Raw genomic sequence first — 20,748 nt, forward strand, 5'->3', positions numbered from 1 at the left:
TGTTATATAATACTTGATGAAAGTTATACCTAATGAAACTACATCTATAACTCAATCAATTTATATAACTCAATCAATTTATATAACTTTAATCAAGTATTATATAATACACAAAAATATATTTATTGTTAAAGTTAAAAAACAAAGACTTTGAATATTTAAAATGTGACACTTTTAGTGGGACGGATAATATGCTTTAACATATGAGATGTTAGAAATTCAAAACCATAATTATTTAAATGCATAAGGTTTAAATTTCTAAGCCTCCTTAAAAACATCCTAACCAATTATACACGCGCTACTAAACTACGTACCTTTGATATTTAGGTTAGAATAAATTGGAGTCGAGGAGAACACGTGGCAATGGACTAACGACCTAAAGTCTACGAAAGTTTGGCATTATTCATGAGTGAACGTAGTTGATACAAATTGTAACATATATAATAATACAATAATACATAACATGACAAGAAAGCAACTTGTTAACAATTTACTAGTAAATTAAAGTAGAAAAACAAAGCAAAGCCATTGTGTTGCTATATTCATGTCATTTATATTTATATATATACTAAACACCAATTGGTTTTTTACAAGTTTCTATGCACATGATACAACTACACATACATGCAACTTTGAACTCTTTATCTTTTAAACCCCTAAAGATTTTACCTTTTACATTTAAGTCCATCATCTTTTACTACTTTACATTTTAACTCCCTAAAGTTTTCTCTTTACTTTTTAACCCCCAAAATTTTTTCCTTTTACAGTTTAGCCCATCAACTTTTATGTCTTTACCATTTAATCCCCTAAAGTTTTTATCTTTTACATTTTAGCCTATTAATAAAATACTTTATTGTTACAATGTCAAATAAATATTTGTTGGTGACTTTATCAAATTTGTACCAAAACATTGTCATCTGAAAAGATAATCTACTTGAGTCTCACCGCAAGGTGTGTAATATAATCTGCGGCAATGTGTTTAAGCTTAATGAATCATTGTCCACGATGTTACTATAAAAGCTCCGCGACAACGCGCGGGTGTTTATTTCTAGTATATATACTAAAAAGCAAGTTTGCTTTGTGAGACAAATGTACTGTAGCTAAAAGTATAGGCTATAAAGCTAGAGATACAACTATATAATGCATAGATAAAACAAAAACTAACGTCGGTTTGTGTGGGCAATTCACTGTAGCTAATAGTGCACCTTTAATTGCAAGATGTACAACTATTATGCCATGGACTCTATATAACTAATACAAATATTTTAAGCCAAAAGGTACGACAAAAAAATAAAAAACAGTATTTCTGATTCCTATGCATTACAAATTCCTAAACAGCAGGTACAACTCTTAAATGCATCACACCCTATACAACATATATACAATAACACATATATATACACCAACCCTTACAATAACCGTCGCCGGAAAAAACTACGGCTGCAACAACCACGGGAATGAGAGCATCAACACTAACGACTTATTCCTCCGCTCTTCGTCATCGGCATTTCTGATGACTAACTCAGCACTCATTTCATATATCGATAATAATAACATGATACACAATAATACATTCTAAATCTGTTAAAAAATATGTACCTAAATATAATCTCAAATCATTGATATAAGAATGTGATAGAGAAAACAAAGATACAGGCATATAGCTGCGGGGTCGGTTTGTCTATGCTTCCCGTCGGAGGTATTGGCTGATGACGACGACGGTGGTGTTGACATTTGATAGTAGCAAGGAGTAATGTTTGCTTTGTATATTATATGACACAACATCATGAAAAGCTACCTCTACCGCTTGAAAAAAAAAGAAGAAAATTAACCGATGATTTTGTGTGTGATAGACAAAAAGGGAGAGTTTGGTAGAAAGAATAAAATGAGATCTGGCAATGGAAAGACGGGAACGTAAAGATGAATAAAAAGTTGTAATGTACACGTGTTAACGTGGTGGTGAAAGCATGTGACTACCCTTTATCTTTATCTTTTTTTTTTTATCATCTTTGACACTTTAACAGCATAATAGCCTAAGTACCTACTCTTTTAAAAAGCTCTAACTTAATCAATATTTCTTTATAGTATTTCATTTTTGATAATGAGCTTGGTTTAAAATAATAACATACTAATTAATAATCAGTTATTTACATTGAATATGCATACTTAAAACGTTAGTGTTACAAATGGTGTTTTGATATCTATCATTAAACTTAACTTATACGAATATTTTACTATTTAAGGTGAGTGTTTACTTTTATTATCACTTTTATTGTTTCAGGGCCCGCTGCAAAGCGCGGGTAAATAAAACTAGTATATATACTAGAAACCTAGTTACTTTTTATAAACTTTTATGCTTAAGTTATAACCATACATGCATATAATTTTTACCTCTTTCCATTCTAACCCCCTAAACTTTTAATCTTTTACATTTTTTTCCATCTTCACTTATTTACCTTTTAACTCCTAAATTTTTAATCTTTTACATTTTTTGCCATAAACTTTTACCTCTACACCTTTAAACCCCCTAAAATTTTATATCTTTTACATTTTTGCATGTCAATAACTATATTTAACTTTTGATTCTTTACGTTTCTATAATAGGTTCTTATGTTTCTATCAAACAACTTCCATTTATACCTAACCTGTGTTTGGTGTGAAGTTATTTCTAATCATTCTTTGCCTATATTGTTAGAGTGCCAAATTAATGTATGTTAGGGACTTTATCAAATAACATTGTCATCTAAAAAAACAATCTACTTGAGTCCCGCTGCAAGGTGTGTGATATAATCTGCGACAACGTGTGGAATACACAACTACTACATTTAAGCTTAATGAACACTTATCCGCGACGTTACTATAAAAACCCCGCGGCAATGCACGGGTGTTTATTTCTAGTTTGTATACTATATATTAGAAGAAAAAGTTTTCTTACATTCAATATTGAATATATACTTGCCCTTGTCGACTCTTAAATCATAATGAGCTTATTTGTTACTTTCAAAATTTTTTTTAAAGCTTAGTTCCTTTTTATTTAATTTATTTATGATGTCACAAATATTTTCTTCCTTAAAATTTATTTCATTTTTATTTTTGTTATTTTATGATGTTATTTTATACTAAATAAATTAACATTGTTGTGACATCATCATTTAATAAAACTTGCTTATTTGTCACTTTCAAAAATTTTCTTAAAGCTTAGTTCTTTTTTATTTAATTTATTTATGATGTCACAAATATTTTCCTTCTTAAAATTTATTTCATTTTTATTTTTGTTATTTTATGATGTTTTTTTTATAAATAAAATGTTTTTATTTTCTTTCTAAAACTCTAATAATTTATACATGATCTTTTAATTTTCATCATCTAAATAATTTTCTCATAATATATTTATAAATTATCTGTATATTATACGGGTTAGTAAACCAATTATAGAGACTATTATTTTGAGGTTTTGAGTACCATTAGACTGTCGCAACTTAAGTAACGAAAATAGGTTTTTATAACATTTTTATTAATATGCCAGGATTAAATCCGAGTTAATTAGCTAGTATAACTATATATTTATAAACTAATACGAAGTATATCAGTCAAATTTGAACTTGATTGACATTTTCTTACAAAAAGCATACAATACAAGTCTTTTTTTTTATAAGGGTTTTGTTAAACGAAGCGTTAAGGGCTTTCGTTAAGGTGCATTAAATAGTTGTACAATTACCATAAAATCAGGGGGTGGACATTTGATATGAAAATGTACAACCTTTTTATGCACGTTAAGTAAAGCCTTAAAGACTTTATTTTAGCATTTTCCTTTTTTAAATATGTTGGGTGTTGACAATTTGGCATACAGTAAAATTTAATAATATCGGGACCGCGATATTTTATCAATGAGCAAGATATTATTATATCGATAAATTAATATTTTATTAATTTAAAGAGGTTTTAAGATGTAAGTTGTAGAGAAGACATTCGTGAGCTTGAGAACTTGATTATGAGTATGCATTATCAACACAAAATGGATATGAATCACATTCTTATTAATTTATGATGTAAATAATGAAGGTTATGAAGTTTAAAGTATTAAAGAAATTATGGCGAAATCAATCAAAATCTTGGTGATGACGAAGTTGAGGATGATTCAATAACTTTAAAAATAAGCATTGTGAACGGCAAAAACTCTTCACAACTTTTTGTTGCAATACGAAAAAACAATACCTCAACTCTTGAGTACAATGAAAATATTTAAAGATAAACTCAATATATATTTGAAGTTAAAAAAAATGTGGCTTTTTACTAAGCAATATAAAAATCTGAAAGCTCCTAATAATTAATAATTTTTAGTTTCGTTATGATCATTATAAATATATTGAGATTTTAAAAAAATTATTATTTTATTATTTTTATTGATTGGGATCCAATTTTCTTGGGACCGGACAAATTATTAATTTTTTCAAGGTTATTAATTTATCGAATATTCATTTATAAAGGTTTGACTGTATAATGCTAAGTTTTTTTTAAAACTTCTGTACGTGATGATGACATCTATATATAATTAGTTAAAGACCGTTCAACAGTTATACTTATAGGTCTTAAATGTACCGCGGTATGGTTTAAAGATGATAGAGTCATAACAATAATTGAGTGGTGAAAAACAGATTTAATAAAGAATTTGTGTGTATGGGTCGGGTCTTATTGTTTAATTAAACTTTAGAGTTGTCGATCTTTCTATAGTTTGATGTCTTTCTATGCATACGAGTGTCTCTTCTTCTCGTTGTTTTCTTCTCTACAATTAATCTTGTACCTATATGGATAGCGTCATTACATTGGATACAATCTTTTGGGATACAAAAGAAAATAATCAAAATTAACAAAGTAAAAAATCAGTTGTATCACACACATTGATAAGAGAAGACTCACTTCTACGGGTGAACATTAAATGTCACCAGGGCCGGTTGATGATGAAACTTCAACTGATTTTCTTAGGATAGTCATCCTGCGATATCGTAACCCTGATTGAGATTCGAAGTGACACTTATCCCTTTGCATGGTGAGTTAGAGTTGATTCTACTAAAAAAAAAGATTTCATCGTTAAATATTCTCCTTATCACCTTATGTAGATGAGAAATGTTAGAATATCAAACTATATACCAACAAACTCATAAAAACTTATAGCTCGTCAACGGGAAAAAATGAAAGAAAAAAAGAGAAAATAAATTCTAATATAATTGATCTACTAGCTTATTAACCCGGGTTAAACCCGGACATATTAATAAAAGTTTTTTAAAAATGTGTTACCGTTGCTGAAGTTGCGACGGAATGGATTGTATTTATTCTGAAATATGTATGTGAAATATGCAAATGGCTACCTTTAAACTTTTGTGTATCACATATACTTGGTGTAATTAAACAACAAACATAAATATATTTGATGATAATTTTTTTAATTTAAACTTTATAAATCAAGTTATTTTTTCTTTTTTTTTTATATAAGATACTCAACATGTAGAAAAAACAATATGTAGTTATATATTTTAAACTTCAAAATATTATTTTTACTTGGAGATAAATAGAACATTTATTAAAGTTTAATCAAGACTTATTAAACTTCAAAATATTCTTTAAAATATTTTAAACTTCAAAATATTTATTAAAGTTTAATCAAGACTTAAAATGTAAATTATAAAACTATATGAAAAATTAATGAAGTAACTAAGATAGTGTTAAGATTGATTAATTTTTTAAAAATCTAAAATGCTGCTAAAATTATAATTTTAAATATGATGTCATAATTTCTAAAAACATTTATAGGAAAAATTATAAGTTTGCCACTTAGGAAATTTTTTAAAAAAATCTTCTAGAAAAATTCTCTTTTATTTATATAAGAGATTTCATATATAATATAAATTTATAAAATAATGTGTGTATATTGTTTGCAAAGATAACATTTCTCTAGATAGATTGTAGAAAATATTAATATTAATATATCTTTGTTAGCATATTTTTAAACTTAAATTCAATACTAGAAAAAGAAAATACTAGAAAGGAAAAGGTTAAATATGGTAAACATTCCATTACATTGATACCACCGTTAGTTGAACGGAGGCATCAAAGCAGGCCCCTCACAATTCCTTCAAAATCAATCAATTTTCTCAACAATTCTTTCCTTCCTGCCTTCATTCATCTCCACCCATCTACCACCAACACATATTTCTTTTGATGATTCTTTACTTTACATACTAAATAAAATAAACGACCCATGCCCGAATGCCACTTTCGGATCTTTGATCCTTCTTCGTTTACTTTCTCTCTTCCATACATGCTGCATATAATATAATTAAGTCAAAATTTTTGTTACTTTTATCGATATATACACTCAAAGATACATACATATAGCGAGAATTGGAACTTATACTTCTTTCAAGTTTGGTGTTTGTTTCATAATTTATCTTCATGACTAAAAAGGTTAGTTTTTTTTTGTTCCCCTCTAATTTCCAATTTTCCAAGATTTTATATGGGTTTTGTTGGGGCTTAGAATTTCATTAGGAAAAATCTTAGCTTTGGATTTGTATATCTAGGAAAAATCTTAGTTGAATATGCTTTTGCAGCTAACGACGCTGCAACGCTACCTGTCGGTGACACCCCAGAAACCTTGACTAGTTGAATATGCTTTTGCAGACTTGTTTTCCTGGTAACTGAAATGGAAAAAACTCATCCGTTTGTAACCCTTAGGCTATGCTTAGCAAAATTGTCTATTTATTTATCATGTTTTAAGAATTACAGTTCTTTGTGTTATTAGCTTAGTGAGAAAATAAATATACAATACTTTTGTATATCCTTTTTATTCATTTTTTGTGTTCAAAGTCTACAGTAATCTATATTTCAAGTTTGGCTGGTAGGGTTGTTGGGATGTTGCACCAGTTTTAATTTTATGTATTAAAAAAGTTGAAATATTTTTGTATTATGTACTACTAAATTATGCTCTTGTGGGGGCTAGGCTATGAGAAGGTGATATTTCAAGAATTTTGAAGATGGGTGATAATAGTGAAGACGAAGGTGATGAGTTCTTTGATGCCAATGATGTAATGTATGACTCGGGTTCTGATTGTGATTGTTCCACTTCTGGTTTTGGTTATGATTATTGGGTTCGTAGGAATTTGGAATGTGTCGATTCTAGACGTGATAAGTTCCTGAGATGCATGGGTTTGAATTCTAGATGGCTTTTAAAAAAAGGTGATCAAGATGATTACAAAAATGATGATGAAGATGATTTTGTTGATGCGATAAGAGATGACACCGAGTTTGTTTTGAGTGAAAATTTGGAGTTTCATGGTAAGTTTCATTGTAGGCAGCTATCTTTGTCTGATTGGTCGAATGAATCTGTGAAGTCGGTATCTTCTGTTTTTGTAAACGATCGTCTTGTAGTCAAAACTGGAAATTGTGATGAATCAAGTGATGACATTTTATTGAATGAATCGGTTGGTTTCGGTGAAGATGGTCTGGTTGAGAAGAAAGGTAATTTATGTTTGTCGTCACTAGGAGAAGGTGAAACCTTTAATTTGTTGGCTAGGAGAAAGAAAATGAAGAAGGGTTGGCTGCAAAAGCTAAATGTCATAGCTCGGATTACAGATAGACATGACGAAACAATGACTTTAAAGGCTAATCACGTACATTCAAAGGACGGTGTGTGTATTCACTCTGTTCATGTACGTGCACATAAAAAGAAATCGAAAGAGTTATCATCTGTTTATGCCACACAAGAGTTTCCAGCACACCATGGCTCAATATCTATGATAAAGTTCAGTCATGATGGTAGATACTTGGCAAGTGCTGGTGAAGATGGTATTGTGCGCATTTGGAAGATTTTTGAAGATCAAGATCCAAAAAATTATGATATTCAAGGAACCGATCCTTCATCCTATTACTTTTCGACTAACCATCTCTCTGAATTAGCCCCTCTTAAAGCAGATAAAGAGAAAACACGTAAGATTAAAGGTTTTGCTAAATCATCAGAACTGGCTTGTGTTATTTTGCCACCTAAAGTCTTCAGAATTTTGGAGAAACCTGTGCAAGAATTCCATGGTCATGGTGGTGAGATCTTGTCCCTCTCATGGTCTAGAAACAGGGTTCGTTTCATCTGACTTCTCATTTACTCTGTTTCAGTAAACACCTACGATTCATGATCTTATTGAACTTTTCTTTTTATGATTTAGCATCTTCTATCATCTTCTGTTGATAATACGGTTCGTATGTGGAAACTTGGGCATCATGAATGCCTAAAAGTCTTTACTCATAACAACTATGGTGAGTGCTGTGTAAAGGCATATCCTTTTCACATCATCCATTATTCAATGATATATCATTTGAGGCTGTGCATATGTTTTACTTTCAGTGACGTGTGTTGAGTTTAATCCTGTGGATGATAACTGTTTCATTAGCGGCTCCATAGATGGAAAAGTACGCATCTGGGATTGTCATAATTGTCAGGTTGTTGATTGGATCGATCTTGGCGATATTGTCACAGCTGTATGTTATAATCCAGATGGGAAGGTTTGTCGTACTCATCTATTCTCTTTTTGTTTATGTTTTCTTCTTTGCTTCATCTAGTTATGATTGTAATACTCAGACACTTGCTACAGGGAAGCATTGTTGGTACCTTAGACGGGAAATGCAGTTTCTATGATATAATTGGTATAAATTTACCTTAAAAGGACTTTCTTTCATTTTTTTTAGTTTTCTTTTTTGCTCTAAGTTGATGAACATGTATTTGCAGATGATCGGATGCAATTGCATACTCAAATATGCTCATTGAGTAAAAAGAAGTGGCCTAAGCGAATAACTGGATTTCAGTTTTGCCCGACTGACTCCAGGAAAGTCATGGTTTCATCAGCTGATTCACAAGTGAGAATCCTTTGCGGGGTCAACCTTGTTTGCAAATTTAAGGGTATGTTTGTGAGCCTTGAACTACAATAGCTATTTTTACAGGTGGTAGATTGTGCAATAATCTTGTGTAGAGGATTAATTGATTCTTGAAACCTCTGAAACAGGGAATAAAAGTTCAGGAAGCCAAATGTCAGCAACCTTTACATCTGATGGAAAACACATAATTTCAGCCGCGGATGACTCAAACGTATACGTGTGGAATCACATTAGCCCTGATAAGCTCTTTACAAAACCCAAAAGCAACTTATCATATGAAAATTTCTTGTCACACAACGCTACAATGGCCATACCATGGTGTGGTATTAAAAGCATAGCAGCAGCACTTCCATCTCCAAGACTTGTGTTAAATAATAACTTAAATAACAATAACACAGTTCTCCCAAGGAGCACAATCGATTCACCCAGAATGCCATCACCATCAGCCAATCGTGGGTTCTTCTTGGAGTCGTTGCTGAAGGGTCTACCAACATGGCCGGCTGAGAAACTTCAGGATTTAACTCAAGTTAGTGTGTCACCTTCAATGCGTAAATCAGAATACAAATTCTTGAAAAATGCCTATAGGAGCACTTTTGTTGCTCCACACATGTGGGGTCTGGTGATTGTTGCAGCGGGTTGGGATGGACGGATTAGGACGTATTTGAATTACGGATTACCTCTCAGGTTGTGAAACCTAAAACCATCTTCTTTGAGTAGATAGACCATTTTGTATCAAGATTGAGACTACACCTATACTTATACAGTTATACTTGGTGAATATATTTAAAACACACGAATCTTGTTTCTGATGGAAACTTGATGTGGCATGCGTTTTTGTTTTGTTCTTTATTTTCTTTCATCTTTTTTCCTTTGAGTTCTCTTTGTTAATTCAGTGTACACCCAACGTTGTTAGCCTTGTTGAAGAGCGCATTTTAAAGTGAGATTTTTAGCTTGGAAATAAGCAAGAAGTTTTGGTTTCATTTATATGATGAGTCGCTTGTCCTAATTATCAATATTAACATTTTTATGACAAAGTAGTGATCAAGAATCTTCGTTTAAAGCTGATATACACAATTAATAAGGAAAACCAGGGGACGGTCTCGGTGTGTTCCATTTCTATAAACAAGAACCTTACAGAAGTAGTATAAGCATCAAGTAACAGCGGATATGGCTGTGGATCAAACTGGTGCTACGAATGAACTGACGTGAGCTCAAGGTTAATTTATAAACTTTGGAATGAGTTAAAGCCCAGTTTTTGGAATATTTCCTGCTACATTCCTTGATTAAAAAAAAAAAGAAAAGGGATTCAAGCTCTTTCAAAAGGTCGAAAAAGTATAGACTCAAACAAGTTTAAACTCAACTAGTTAATAAACAGTTTGACTTTGTATTACATATCGCTAGAAAGGGACAGAATGAAAATTTGGGTCGTGTCCTTGTTAACTCGAACAAGGTTAATCATATATACTGACCCTTTTTTCCTTGACTTGATACGGTAGTAAGAATAAACAAGACGAAAAGTCAGACACATTTTGCAGACCTAACTCAATTCCTCAAATAGTCCCAAACTCCCAATTGTATGGTATAGTTTTATTGGGGGTCCATTAGCACTACTTATAAAGCCCATTATCGTACCCCATTATTCTGGACTAACCATGTGCTGGGTCCTCATTAGCTTGTTTGTCGAGATAGTTACCTTAGCCCACTATGTTCATTTGCATGCTAGCCTAAAGATTATATATATCTGATTATTTGAACTTTCCATGACAAGAAAGCATCTTTTTTAGGTTACTCAACGAGTTAGACATATGGAGAGGTCGAGTTGCCAACGCTAATGGTGGAATGTTTGTTTGGACTAATTAGTATATATTTTACACACACGTCTTGCTCTGCCCATGAAATGTGTCTAGGATTCATTTACGTGTTCACAAGGATTAACTTAGCGATAAGATTTTACTCATAATGGTCTCTTATCGTCGCCAATAACATACATCATTGCCATCATAGATTACCAAAACTTTTTGCAGTTGACTATGTTTGATTTGATCATAGTAGAGGAATTTCAAAGGCTCGTACAATGCATTGATAATGCACTCGCATACGCAATTTCCTCCAAAACGTCACAAGTTTCTAGGCATATAGTTCATATTGAAGTTACTTTCATATTGATTGATTGATTATCAACATTTAAAGGAAATCTGTGATATTGATAGATCATAAGATTTTTCTTTGAAACGTATATTAAAGACTTCGGCCATACGGCCCATACCTTGGCCTGGGTTTGTATGAAATAGTGGTATGACTACTCATTACTGACCCTTAACCTTTATATGTCTCCTTATAAAGAACATGGACTTTCCATTTGATATAAATATAATGAAAAAGACTTTACACACATTGATGATTGTCATATATAACTAATATTAATTAATATATATAATGCATTTGAATAAAAAAAATATACAATGTAATAATGTACCATTAAGTATATACATCTTGTACTGTATATAGTAAGTTGAGGTGATCTTGAAGCATAATGAAGTACTCCACTAGTCCACTATTATAGTGGAGTAGCCCCAAACTGTTTAAAATTATCCATGCGACTAAACATAATTCTACACGTTAATCTTTCAAACGGAGAAATATATATATTTTGCTTTCAAGAACAAAAGAATAATAATCAATCCAAAGGGGTGTTATCATTAGACCCACAACGATAATTCAAATCTGGCTTTAACAATTATTATCAAAAAAAAAAAAAACATGGGTAAGGATCCCGGAATAAGGTGGCTTAATAAGAGAAGGGATAGAAAGTTGATTTTAAAATTTTTTTTTATAGAATTTTTAAAAGTTTTTTTATATTTTTACTAACATAAACCCACTAAAAAAATTTAATTAAAAGAAATACAACTTACACATGTGCAGAGTATAAAAATCTCACTACAAAAAAAAATTCATTTATTCACACTTCTTCTAAAGAAGTGTGAAGAAATTTCTTAATTTATTCACGTTTAAAAATGTTTAAAAAGTATACACACATAAAAGTGTGAAAAGCTTTGAAAAAAATTCAAAATTTTTCACACTTATATATGTGGAAAGAAAAAATTCACACCTTCCTTGTCTGAGGAAATTTGGTGTTACAAATTATTCCTTATACTTCTAAGTGTGAACAATTGATATAGTTTTACACATCTGGAAGTGTGAATTTTTTTTCTCACATATCTAAGTGTGAAAAATTTATGATTTTTCAAATTTCTTCACACTTTTAAATATGGATACTTTTTAAACATTTTTAAGTGTGAACAAATTAAGAAATTTCTTCACACTTCTTTAATGTAAGTGTGAACAAATGACATTTTTGTTGTAGTGTCTACACATGTGTAGGGATTATTTTTTATTTTTATTACTTTTTAATTCTTCTTGGGAATGAGTTTTCACTAAAATTTTTTTTAAAAGAATTAAAAAATGAAAAATAAACAAGAAAAAGTTAAAAATCGACATCATCTCACTTTTCTCCTTAACCAACTTTCTCAATTGATCTCTCTCCATATTATATCCGCTTAAAAAAAAAACATTTTTTTTTCAAATCATGCATCTCATTTTTAGAAAAAACAATATATATCTAAAGTGAAAACTACTTAAAACTTTGCTCTTCTTTTGTGCTCTCTTTCTTTCCTTTTACAGAGGGGAAACATGGAAAACACAAATTTGTGCTAAAACCTGGGACGGAGCCAGAGTTTTTGTTATGAAGGGGTAAATTTAGAAGTCGTATGACAATAGTTCACACTAATGAGAGTTGTCTCCCAGAATATATTAAAAAAACCGATTTAAGCTTCGGTGGGTGCGTATGTGGGAGTTTCGGCTATGAAAAAGCCTGTCTTTAACATGAACATCGGCTATGAAAACATTATGTATTTATTTTTTGTTATGTACTTTTATAAATTATATAAATTATTTTTTATTTAATGTATAAAGAAAATACAAGGAAATTTTATATAATAAAAGATCTATTGATGGCTAACAAAAACACTAAATATTTGAAAGGAAAACATATATATGATAGGAAAAAAAATACAAACTAACTCTTAGCCTGAAAAAAAAACTTATAAATAGTTATAAGAGAATACATTTTATAATAAAATAGGAATTTCTATGCCGCTCGCGTCGGTAATATTTTAAAGCGTTTTTGTTTATAAGTAGGGTTAAAAAACAACAAATTTATAGGCGACAAAAAGTATTAAAAACTAAATGTTAAAAAAAATACAAAAATTATATATTCAAAGCAAAAAAAAGGGAGAAAAAAAAACAAACGGAATACAAAAATCAAAAGAAAAAATTATAAAAAAACACAAATGTTACATGTAGAAAAAAGTTATAGAAACCAAACACTTAAAAAATTACAAAGGAATATATAATGCAACTAAAAAATAAAATAAAAAACGTCATTTTCCACGTTAAAAACGCTATATATTCAAATTACAGTAAACATGCATGCTACTACAAATGACCAAACTTAGACTTGTAATTGATTTGTTTTCTTCTTATACAATTTTACATTCAAAGATTCATGAATGAACATTATGCAAGTCGATTGGTCATTAGAAAAACATGATTTAATATAAGCAGATATCTTGGTAAGCACATCAAACATATACTGATAAAAATTTGATATTCTATTTTATAGTATATAAGATACATAAGTTAATATTATACAAAACGACACATGCACCATCAATACATATCAACTTATCATACACAACTATAAATGTTATACCATGATACGTACGACACTAAATAACACAATTCGGTGATATATGTATGGATCAAAATAGTGATGTTTGTTTTGTCGAGCTCCCAGGATAAATTCAAAAGTTGTCATATTGATTAACTTTGACCGTAAATAACTTTGTTTGTACTATATGTTAGTTGATGAAATTTATATGAACAAAGTACATTAAAAACCCAATCCATTCATATATTTTATATTAAGTGTTACATGACACAAACAAAATTATTTACAGTCAAAGTTAGTCATATGACAACTAAAATGAAACGGGGGAGTACTTGAAAATATAGTGTAAGGATATTTAATTAAAACTCTATCAAATAATGGAGAAGAAGAAAAAAAAAAAAAGGAAAGAAAGTGATCGGTATCGTTGTTTGCTACTCGTAGTATGAAAATTAACCTTTGTGGTTAAGGGGGACGTACTAAAAAGTTTCCAAAAATATAAGTACAATAATTATGGGTGGACCCCTTAGTCTGATTTTATGGCTTGTCACTTTAACAAAGTTACAAGTCATGCACGCTGCCGCGCTGGAACCCGTACGACTCTCAATTATAATGGGCCTACTTTTTATTAGGTGGCAATTTATTCTCCGTTGAAGGCCTTTTCCAAACGCAGCCAGGCCCATTTTTCCAATTTTTAATTTTTTACTTTTGACTTTTACCGTTTCATCCCTTCTACATCTTCCTATTGTATTGTTGATATTTGATATGTATATGCTTTCCAACTATCAATTTCATCACATTTCTTGCATGGATTAATTAGACGCAAGTTTTTCAAATACGTCTACAAATCTTTATTTAATCAAACACATATATATCAAAATAATCAATTCACCTATAAGTGCTGGCTATCGAACATATGTCTTTATACTCCTAAAATAATTACACAACCTATTTTTACTTCAATGCCGCTACCATAACTTTTGTCGCATCGGAGGACATGAGTAAAGTTTTAACATATTTACGTTTGACTAGCTTAATATGTTAAACACATGCATCATTCTGAAATATATTAATTTTCGTTGAAAATACATATACACTAACAAAAAATCGTAGTTGATGACACAAGAGTTGGAAAAGATATATAGCACTGTAGTAGTGCAGTTTCGATGAAGTTTTTATTTTATTTAAACTTAAATATATTACATTATATACTTAGTTGCTCAATTCTATTTCCTTCTATTACGAAGTAGCTAGCTAGTCTTGTGCAAATAATATTCAGCAACGGAAATGCAGTGGTTGTGGGTGTTTTGTGAATTTGTGGTGCAATGTACGGTTTAAAAATGACTATACAATAACGATAGGAATATGTAAGTTTGTAAATAATTGGGCATGTGTGGGCTCGTATGTATAGTGTAGATCGAACATGATGTGAATTGGTAAGATATATATCATCATGATTGTTTACGTTCGTACCTGGCTATTGATTGATTGTGAGTTTAATTAATTGCTTGTTCGTTCGCAACCTTGCGGCCGGGACAATGGCTTTTAAATTGTATATATGCCTTTTAGGCCTTCTTTCAAAGATATCATGAAACAAGATTCCTTGAAATTAATTGTAATCGTTTGTGAGTCGGACGAAACGAATACATTTTGTATATCATTTTCTTGCATGAAGAAATAGTTATTGTACTCCACCTGGAAATAAATGTTTACTCGACAACAAATGAAAGAACCTTTTATGTACGACGTCAAATGTCATTTTTATTTTTAATATATCAATACTTTGAAACATGTATCCTTCGAATTATATAACTTTATTTTAAAATAAAGAATTAGCGGAAACCTAGTCTCTATGTAAATGTCAATCTTTAACAATGGACAAAGCAAAATGGAAGGGTTATGATCTCGTTCGGACCGAGGTACGTCGTTGTATAAAATCATGTGATTATTATGTTCCTTCATATTTTACTAGTTTGTATAAAATTCACCGGGTGGTTGCGTTTGTTCGTGCAATTGTGCTAATTTAATACAAATATTGGATAAGCTTAATGTAATTATTAGTATGTTATAAGCTTCAATTCTGGAGGTTTTTGATTTTTTACCAACGATTTTAACTAATATAGCCCACTATGTCAATATATTCATACGGTTTCCGACATTAGATGTCGGTCACAAGTGGTGTTTTAAGGGAGACAGGATGAGGCCGTGACGTGAAAAAAGTTTCACTTTTAATGTTTGAACATGCATGTACGTCCCAATGTTATGTTATGATTATACTCGTAATTGAATAATATAATAGTATTTATATACACATTAAACATGTGTATTATAACAACAAAACTAGTCCGTACGTATCGATCATATACATTTTTTTTTTAAACGGCAAAATATTATTAAATACAAATATCATCAAGCAAATCACTTGACGATATGATACAATAAAAGGCTTACAAAAAATTAAGAGGGTTTTGAAACCACTCATCACGTGAGACAAAGATCTGTCTACATCTACTCGTGCACCACATGTGTGATTGAGCCACAATGGAATCAAACAAAAAGTCTGAACGAATTTGCACCGGTGAGAAAACTTGTTCATTACGGTGTTTTCAAATGACCCAAATCATACAAAATATAATGCCTTCAATGCATGTCTCTTTAGTAGATTTTATGCGCATATCATCAATAACTTGGAAAGCATCATCCACACTCGTAAATATAGAATAAGGGATATCTAGCCATGTAAAAACCAATCTTCAAATTTTGTCAGTAATTTTACAACCAGCAAAAAGATGATCAGAAGTCTCAACCACAATCGAGCATAAAGGACATAAAACTGAAGGAATATCAATACTCTTACTCAAGAGGTTTATCCGAGTCGGAATACGATCTAATAAAACTCTCCAAACGAGTCAGAATGTACATCTTTTACTCTTCACTTTTTTTTTTTAAATTAAATTTCAACATATATATGTATCTTCTTCTGTCGACTACGACGTACACACGTACATATATATAAGTATATACAATCTAAATTAAACATGCATAATATTTATCATTTTCCATATATAATAATTGTTACTTTGTTAGGTTTGAATTATGACTGTGTTACGTAAATTCTCACATCAACCCTTGCCAACTAGCTTAGTCAATTAATGCATATTTGTAAACGAAGTATTGCTGCCATATCGTGTTTTCTTCACATCCGATAAAACCGAAAGCATCATGAATTAGAATTTAAAGGCTGCTAACAAAGTTAAATTGGATTTTGTTGGGAGGTGATATTTTTACTACATTTTTTTTTTACTTTTTATACTGCAAAATATTTATTATGACTCTTTTCCCCTTATTAATAGTTTTACAAACCAAAAATACACAATCAAATATCGAATAAATATTTGTATGTATACACCCACTCTCAAGTCTCAACTACTTTTTACCCCTTCCCTTTCATCGGATCTCAATTGAAATATAGAGCTTCATGTAAAACATACTAAACCACTATACGGATCGTTACCCCACACGGGGATTGGAAAATCGATCATCTGTAAGGGGTACTATAACCGATGCATCACGAAATCATTAAAGCTGCGATGGAATCAATATTGAGAACACACACCACATACATAGAAATGCAAACAATTAATGTTTTGATTTTCGAAGGATGAAAGACAGTCTCATTATCATCGATCTGAATCAGTTTTTTCACCTTGGTTTACACTTCAAGCCCAAGAATCTTGTTCACATCAAAATAATTTAATCATATTTGATCTCAGTTTAAGAATTTGAATGTCGACTAAGAATTTGATTTTCGTAAGAGATAAAATAATGAACCTGCATGTATTGTGCAAAAATATTTGCCTTTAATTGATATGTTTTTCTGTGCCGATAACAGACTAGAAGGATTTAACAAAGATAAATTGATAAAATGTAGAATGAAATAGCTGTGTGAAATCGAATGAGTAGGTTACAAATCATTATTAGAGACAATATTAATGTACATATCAAATCCTTTTGCAGTATAACAAGTGAATAATGTAGTAGAAAAATCACTTGCCGATCGATTTTGATCACTTGTATCTTGGGATCACGTATTAACGAGTATTCAATAAACTCGATATATCATTAACTATGGAAAAACAACAATAAATAATCTCGTTAATTAGAGGTATCAAGTTCGAGATATGGGAAATATATTTAAAGGAATTTTATAAATAAAGTCCGTAAGTAATGAAACAGGTTTGAGTCCTGCATAGGGATATAGTTTTATCCCAATTAGGTGTTATGTCTCTTCGAGCGGCTTAATTAGTTGGGGTTTCTCCTCCTACTAGGTATTGAGGGTGAGTGAGCTCTTTAGCGCGGATCTGGATAAGACAACGTAAGCTAGATCCCCTGTTGCGAGCAAATGATCCGATCCACATCTTAAAAAAATAGTAATTTTATTAAGTTAATGAATATTAATTTATTAACTACAAACTTTCATATTTAAAAACCGTCGAATTTGATATTGTCAATACGTGTCTCGAGATCACAAGTTAATAAAGTTTTATAAATAAGAAACTCAATATTTTGTGTTCGTTACAAGTGATACGGGTACTATATATATAATAACTTCTACGTGCAATAACATCAAATTAATTTATTACCCAATATTGCGTGTCCCTCTTTTGTAACAAAGAACAAACACCCAACAAAAGCATTTAATGAACCCAACAAAAGCATTTAATTAACTTTTTGTCAAATTAAGATTCCAATCTCTGCCTCTTGTATCAAACTTGGTTGCATGTCCACATGGATCATGGATCATTGGCTATATGCTTTCTACTTAAGTGGAACTTTTCCCTTAAAACGACACTCTTCAGTTTTATAGATACTCAATACTCGTACTAGTTTCATGCATGTATGGACAAGTGCGTCATAATGCAATTAGTTATGCAAGAAAATGTTATATTATTATAGTGTATATATGAATTATAAAGAACCTCTATTTTATGTTTGATGACTCGTTTAAAAGTCTTAAAGCTAGAGTAATCAGTTACTTGCCATATTGGTGACCGGTTACAAGTTGATCCTACCAAGTTTGTCTGCTTAGGTGGCATGTTTACGTGGCAATTGAGTTTAACTATAAAGATTAACATATCACATTATATGTAATCAGTGGTTGCTTAAGATTTTTGAAAGCATTAAACGATATCAATTTTAGGGACATTGTTCATTAACATATAAATTAAAATATATAAAAGGAGCAAAAAAAAAAAAAAGAGGAAAAAAATAGCTCGACTTATTATACTGAACTATCAGTAATAAAAAGATGCAGAAATTGATGTAAAAATCAATAATATTACCTTCTATTTTAACCATTTAACTGGGTTCTTAGTATAGGATAGAAGTTTCTTATAGGTCGTGCACACTAAAACATTTTGTGCATCGTTAGTTGCATATTAAGTACTTGTCCCTTGTATGTATGTGAGTATACTTTCTTGACAATTAAATGTATCTTACAAAATTGAACATACAAGTACAGAGAAATGGTTATTTAAAAATTCATAAATAAAAAAAACGCGAGAACAATTCTGGGCCATATATTTTTCCCTACCTTTCTCCCTCTTCAATTAAATAAAAAAATTCATCCAAATCATTCAAAATGTTTTATCTCACAAACCGTAAATTGTTAGATGAAAAAAAATGTATGAATAGTCTTAAAATTTTGTGCTCTTTAATTAGAGATACAATTCAATATACTTTTATGACTTTTTAATTTTCGTTTTCCCTCTTGTAATTGTGTACCTACACATATATAGGATCTTTGTTTTCACATTTAAATTAGTAAATAACCATCTGTACACAACAAAGAATGTTAAAGGTGGAGCCCGTCAATTCATGGCGGAGCCATGGTGACCAAGGGCGGAGCCCGTCAGTCCACGGCGGAGCCATAGCGGTTAAGGGCAGAGCCCGTTAGGTAGATCACCCATCACCAATTACCCACTATGACCAATCACCCTCTATAACCTATCACTCTCAATGATCTATCACCCCACCAGCTACCCTTTATGAATATCACTAAGAGCGAAGCCCGTTCCAAATCACAATTTTCGTTCAACTTATACATGTGTAGGTTATGTGTAACTATCAAAAAGAAAACAAAAATTAAAAAGTCATCAAAAGTATATCGAATTGCATCTCTAATAATAGAGGACGAAATTTTAATAGTATCCATACTTTTGTTTCATATTAACGATTTACGGTTAACGAGAACCACATCGTAATCAATTGTTTGTTTGGTACGATATAGAGGACAAAATATATGAATGCGTTTGTTGCAAAGTGGAATATTCTCTTTTAAGTTTTCAACTCAACAAAATTACTTTTATTTTCTATACATATATCATTAGTCGTATATATTACGGAATACGTGTTATTCTTTGGTCAACTGGATATACTTGAAATATCAATTTTCGACCTTGTTAAAAAAAAATATAAAATAGATAAATAAATAAATTTCGTCACTACTTGTACGTAACTAATTTGAACTCACAAATGATTCTAAACTATGGGATCGATACATTGACTAAAGAAACGAATGGACACTGTCGCTCAACATCCAATAACCAATAGAATTGTACTCTAAGGTAGATCCTTATTTGAATATCTTAAGATAGTTCCTGGAAAGTTATACTCGTATGGTAACTTTTATGGAAAATTAAAACTTTAGATGAGTCCGGATGATATGCTTTTTACTACAAATTAAAGATGGAACCGTCCTTGTTTCAAAGTATATACGATGCATGCATATATATACAATATTCCAACATTATAGTTTTGCCTCTTCTCCACCAATATTTCCAAATCTACCGGTATTCGAAGATCCATTTGCATTGCAATCTTTTAATTGGCATGAGCTATATATAGACTTGGCTAGCTTCAGGTGATGAGATACAGATATTTTGGTAAGATAGATGTGATAACACAAGTAACTTTTGGAACATTAGATTTGAACTTTAGTAGATTATCCTTCAAAGTTAACGAAGAAATCTTCATATTTTAGTACTTCTTCATGTAAGTTAAGCAAGAACAAAAAATTTTGAAGGAAAAAATCTTCGATTGTATAT

The 20,748-nt window shown here is 30.7% G+C and overlaps 1 protein-coding gene across 2 annotated transcripts; it reads left to right on the plus strand.

The window, feature by feature from the left end:
• The first annotated feature begins 6,104 nt into the window (after positions 1 to 6,104).
• Positions 6,105 to 9,784, plus strand: LOC122579130 (uncharacterized WD repeat-containing protein C3H5.08c-like). Of its 2 annotated transcripts, XM_043751235.1 has the most exons (8): positions 6,105 to 6,462; positions 6,606 to 6,688; positions 6,995 to 8,123; positions 8,211 to 8,301; positions 8,390 to 8,547; positions 8,637 to 8,688; positions 8,771 to 8,941; positions 9,045 to 9,784. In XM_043751235.1, exons 3-8 carry the CDS (start codon positions 7,029 to 7,031, stop codon positions 9,605 to 9,607), a joined length of 2,130 nt encoding a protein of 709 aa, XP_043607170.1. In that variant the 5' UTR covers positions 6,105 to 6,462; positions 6,606 to 6,688; positions 6,995 to 7,028; the 3' UTR covers positions 9,608 to 9,784. The 2 variants fall into 2 exon arrangements, with proteins under 2 accessions (XP_043607170.1, XP_043607172.1); XM_043751237.1 differs by lacking the exon at positions 6,606 to 6,688.
• Positions 9,785 to 20,748: the final 10,964 nt, after the last annotated feature.

Source organism: Erigeron canadensis, chromosome 8 (assembly GCF_010389155.1).
Source record: "Erigeron canadensis isolate Cc75 chromosome 8, C_canadensis_v1, whole genome shotgun sequence".
Classification (NCBI taxonomy): domain Eukaryota; kingdom Viridiplantae; phylum Streptophyta; class Magnoliopsida; order Asterales; family Asteraceae; genus Erigeron; species Erigeron canadensis.